This window comes from Lepidothrix coronata, unplaced genomic scaffold, assembly GCF_001604755.1.
Source record: "Lepidothrix coronata isolate B3197 unplaced genomic scaffold, Lepidothrix_coronata-1.0 Scaffold78, whole genome shotgun sequence".
NCBI classification, from domain to species: Eukaryota; Metazoa; Chordata; class Aves; order Passeriformes; family Pipridae; genus Lepidothrix; species Lepidothrix coronata.
The window spans coordinates 3,304,010-3,308,380 of record NW_016690258.1 but is presented as its reverse complement, the minus strand read 5'-3'; the positions used below and the strand labels follow the sequence as shown (position 1 = coordinate 3,308,380).

Here is a 4,371-nt window from a genome sequence, read left to right as displayed (position 1 = left end):
TTTTCTGTGAGCAAGAATGTGATTTTTTTTTTTTTTTGTAATTTATGTAAATAAAGTCGTTTTGGTGGTTTTTTTTTTTACAAAACGGACTGTTCCGGAGCTCAGGTCCGGTCAAACCTGAGGGAAGGGGACAGACCCTCGCAGAGGGCAGAGCCACATCACAACACGGGGGCCAGCAAGGCTGTGTGACACCCCCTACTCACATCCTGCCAGCCCCAGGGGGGTGGCTGCACCAAGGATGCATCAAGGTGCAGCTCCAGGGACAGAATGACCTGCTTCACGATCCGGGGGCTAGGAGCTGCCAGGAGATTCAGGGCCAGAGGTCGTGGCTCTCTGTTTAAGGGGAATGATGCAGATGCTGTTTTTGGCTTCTTTGATTCTCCACCACCGTCCAAGCCTGCGGATGAGAGAGATGAGGGTCACACTCCAGCAAGCACCAGAGGAAAGGGGGCTGCACCCCCAGGCAGTGCCAGGGAGGAGGGTCAGTACCGGTGCTCCTGCCCGATGCCAGCCACCAGGAAATCACCAGATGACGAGAACTTGAGGCTGTTGACAAAACCCACCTGGAGGGGACAGGGCAGGGTGAAGGGAGAGGGCAGGTTAAGGGGATCCCATAGCCTCCTCCTGCTGTCCAGGGAGGGGAGCCCCTGCAGTGAGACCCTCCAGCCCAGCTCCAGCATTCCCAACCTGCCCATCAATCCATACCAAGGGGATGTCCCAGAGGTGCTCCAGCTTCCGAAATCCCTCACCACACTTCCAGAGCTTCACGCTGGCACTGTGGGATCCTGGGACAGAGAAAGGAGATTGCCATGCACCCCAACCCAGGGATGGGAGGAGGACCTCCCCCACACCCTCAAAGTGGCTGCCACACACCTGTAGCCAGGAGGTCACTGTTGCGCAGGGCGGCCACCGCTGAGATCCAGTAGGGCTGTTCCAGGCCCTGGGCATCCTGCATGCCGTGTGCCTGCCGAGCCAGCGCCAGAGGTTTCTTCTTTGTCAGCCCCCAGAGGGCTAAAGACCTGACGGGGACGTGAGGGGTGAGGGGGCTGAGGGGGCACCCTGCTCACCCCTGGCACTGCCCCAGCCCCGTGCTCACCCGTCATCGGCGCCGGACACCATGTGCTCCTCATTGATGAGCTGAATACAGTCGATGGAGCCCCTGTGAAGAGAAGGGGTAATTGTCAGCAGTTACAAGTGTGCTTTGAGATCCTGTTCAGGAGATGTGGGCTCGCCAGGGTATCAGCATCCCCACGGTGCTCCCCAAGATGCTTGGCAGCCACACACCACTGCCCCAGCTGGGTATGCCTGCCCACAGCCTCCTCTCCCACCCCAGACCTACTGGTGCCCAGAAAACACGAGCTGTGTCTCCTCAGGGATCTTCCAGAGCCGCACGGTGCCATCCCGTCCCCCTGCCGTCACACAGCACTCCCGGCTCAGGCTGTCCAGCCCCGTGATGACATCCTGGTGCCCGAATCTGGAGGAGATGGCAAAGAGACATGGCAAGCATGGCCCTCTGCCCCCTCACCTTGCCTCCCCCAGGGATGCTGGCACACCCTTTGGCAGGGTCAGTGGGATCCCCCCCGGCCTTACAGGGTCTCCACATAGGCGTTCTCTGCCACGTTCCAGACTTTGACGCAGCGGTCATGGGAAGCGCTGTACAGCTGGTGTGTCCCCTTGCGGAAGGACAGGCCCTGCAGACAGATGGATGGACAGGGCACAGCAGTGAGGGAGGGGCACCAGGGAGGATGGGGCTGCCCAGCCCCACAGGCACCACGCCTGATGCCCCTGACTCACCGAGACAGCGTCACGGTGCCCTGTGAAGATGTGCAGGCGCTTGCAGGTGGCTGTGTCCCAGATCATGATCAACTTGTTCCTGTCTCCTGTGGCCTGGCAGACAGCAGGGGATGCCCAAGACCTGCCTCTCAGAGACCCACAGCCTACCCCAGCCTCCACTCCCATGCCAGCCTCCATTCCCACCCCATATGCTTTCGGGTGATCCCGGGGACCCATCCTTAAATCTGTAGCGGATAGGGGCTGCTTTAACTGGGCAAGGCACATCTGGCCACGAGACACAACCCCCAGGACCCTGGGAGGAGATGCAGTCCCCATGGCCACCTCTCTGTCCCCTGTCCCCGTACCAGATACTTGCCATCCGATGAGATGGCCATGCAGAGGATGTGGGATGCGTGTCCCATGTGCCGCTCCTCCGTGCCCTTCTTTCCCCCGGGCACCACACACAGCCTCTTCCCGCTGTCCACCTCCCCTGTGGGAAAGGTATGGCCACCATCACCCTCTGGGAGCCTCCCACCACTCCCAAAAGTGCTAATGAGCCTCCCACGAAGCCCAGAACCATTCCCAAAAGTGCCAACGAGCCTCCTACAGATCCCAAAACAATGCACATTCCCGGAGCAGCCAAGGGCTAAGTCACCACCACAAGCACCCACAGCCCTGATGCTGCAGGGTCCCCTGCAGAACAGCCAGTTGCAGCCTCAGGTGAATACTTGCATTTGATGAGGGAGCCGTCCTTGGATGCAGAAAAGATGAACTTGTCATCGGGAGAGATGACCAGGCAGGTGACAGGCAGCTGGTGTCCTCGCAGCACACGGATGCTGGCTGGATCCGGAGGCTGCACCTGCAGGGAGAGTGGGATGTGAGCTGGGCTGCCCCGGCCCCTTCCCCAGGCTTGGGAGTACCCCAGCATGGCACCGTGGGCAGGAGAAGGGCCGTGGGTGCTGGCCATGCCCGAGTGTCCCCCAAAGCTAGTACTTATGGTCTGGCACCGGGCACTTACATCTTTGGCGACCAGGCGCTGCAGCCGGCCCTTCTGCTCGAGCTGGGGGAGAAGTGGGAGGCTCAGCGGAGGCGGCCCCAGCCCCGGTCCCGCGGGAGGGGCACAGAGCCCACCACCGGGACCGCGGGGCCGCGCCCGCCCCCCCGCTCACCACGTCCTCCTTCAGTCGGTCGCCGATGAGATCCGCCGGCTGGGTTTCCTCCTCCTCCTCCTCCGCCCGTTCCTCCTCTGCGGCGGGACAGTGCGTGAGAGCCGGGCCCAGCGCCCGGGCCGCCCCGCCGGGGCACCGGGGCCAGGCGGGACTCACCGAGCTGGCGGAGCTCCTCCAGGTACTGCTTTGCCAGGCGCAGCTTCTTCTCCTGCGGCGTCTCCTCCACCTCCTCCTCCGCCGCCGCCGCCTCTCGCCGCCGCCGCCCCAACGACAGGCTGCGGGGACACGTGTGCGTGAGCACCCCCCGGCACCGACACCCTCCCGGTACCAGCACCCACTCCAGTACCGGCACCTCCCTGGCGCAACCCTTACCTCTCCGTCTCGGAGTCGCTGGACACCTCCTCGTCGGGGGGCCGGCCGGCCGCCGCCCGCGGTCTCCCCTGGGCGTTCGGGACCTGCGGGACCGGGCGGATCAACACGGGAACGGGCGCGGCGAAACGCGCGACATCGGCCACCCTGCCGGGACAGCCCCTCCTCGCCCCCTCCCTCCCTCCTTCCCGGTGCCGGCCCTCACCGCCGGGCGCGGCCGCCGCCGTCCCGCGGCCCCGCGCGGGGCCTTGGCCCTCCTGCCGCTCGCCGCCGCCGCCGCCATGCTGCCGGGACACGTGGGGCCGCCTGCCGCCCGCCGGCACCGGGCCCCGCCCCCGGCAGCGCCCATTGGCTGCAGGCGGCCGGGCCCCGCCTTCCATTGGCCCTCCTTGTCTCGGAATCGCCTTCCCGCCCCGCCCCCCCGCCCGGGTGGAGGCGGCTCTGTCACTCAGCGGTGAGGCCCCGCCCCCTCTGAGATAGGCCACGCCTCTCAGCTCTTAGCCCCGCCCATGCCGAGATAAACCCCGCCGCGCGTGTCGGGGACCCGCACCCCGAGCCCGGTTGTCACACCCCCAGCCCTCCCTCCTCTGCCCCCCATGGCTCCTCGGGCCCTGCCCCGCAGCCCCCGTCGCAGCTGGTGGCCCCCAGACGCAGAGTCGCGATGGCGGTGACAGGGAATGGGTGGCTGCTTCCCAAATCATGGTCACCTTTTGCCTCTCAGGGACCCTCAGCCAGGGGGGCACGGCCTCTGGTCCCGTCCCATGTTCTTCAGGGGGTCTCAGGGACCCGTCCTTGGCTGTGCCGGGGTAGTGCCTCTCTGTCCGGGACAGGTGATGCTCTAAAGAGCTAAAATCTGTTTTGGGGCATAAACTTTATTTTACACAATCAGCTTCTTTTCTCCTTGGCACTAGTGGAGGCAGGGAAGGACAGCGGGAATGTCCTGCACTGGTCTCTGTAAGGCGACAGGCTTAGGAAGGGAGCAGCTGTCCAGCTGCTCTCTGGAGGATTCTGGCTGAGGTCTCTTCTCTCCTGTCAGATTTCGGGAAGAGCAGATCTCCCA

General features: G+C 64.2%; 2 protein-coding genes across 2 annotated transcripts in view; one reads left to right on the top strand and one right to left on the bottom strand.

Annotated features, from left to right (window-relative positions):
• Positions 1 to 189, top strand: part of GRM2 (glutamate metabotropic receptor 2) — a 10,546-nt gene extending 10,357 nt beyond the window's left edge. The window contains 1 exon segment of the mRNA XM_017819849.1: positions 128 to 189. Coding sequence (XP_017675338.1) covers positions 128 to 189 — 62 coding nt within the window.
• On the bottom strand, positions 55 to 3,691 carry RRP9 (ribosomal RNA processing 9, small subunit (SSU) processome component, homolog (yeast)). Its single transcript, XM_017819848.1, has 14 exons — positions 3,315 to 3,691; positions 3,099 to 3,217; positions 2,943 to 3,019; positions 2,792 to 2,833; positions 2,506 to 2,632; positions 2,139 to 2,263; positions 1,795 to 1,887; positions 1,591 to 1,691; positions 1,340 to 1,474; positions 1,097 to 1,159; positions 874 to 1,019; positions 706 to 785; positions 490 to 563; positions 55 to 397 (listed from the first exon to the last, which is right to left on the bottom strand). The coding sequence occupies exons 1-14, from the start codon at positions 3,689 to 3,691 to the stop codon at positions 292 to 294; spliced, it is 1,665 nt and encodes a 554-aa protein (XP_017675337.1). The 3' UTR covers positions 55 to 291.
• Between the last annotated feature and the right edge of the window lie 680 nt (positions 3,692 to 4,371).

Coding starts and splice junctions, on each gene's coding strand:
- RRP9 (XM_017819848.1), bottom strand. CDS start 3,691: ATGGAAGGCGGGGCCCGGCCGCCTGCAGCCAATGGGCGCTGCCGGGGG. Junction 2,264..2,505: donor GGACGGCTCCCTCATCAAAT/GCAAGTATTCAC, acceptor CCTTTCCCACAG/GGGAGGTGGACAGCGGGAAG. Junction 1,020..1,096: donor GTGTCCGGCGCCGATGACGG/GTGAGCACGGGG, acceptor CGTCCCCGTCAG/GTCTTTAGCCCTCTGGGGGC.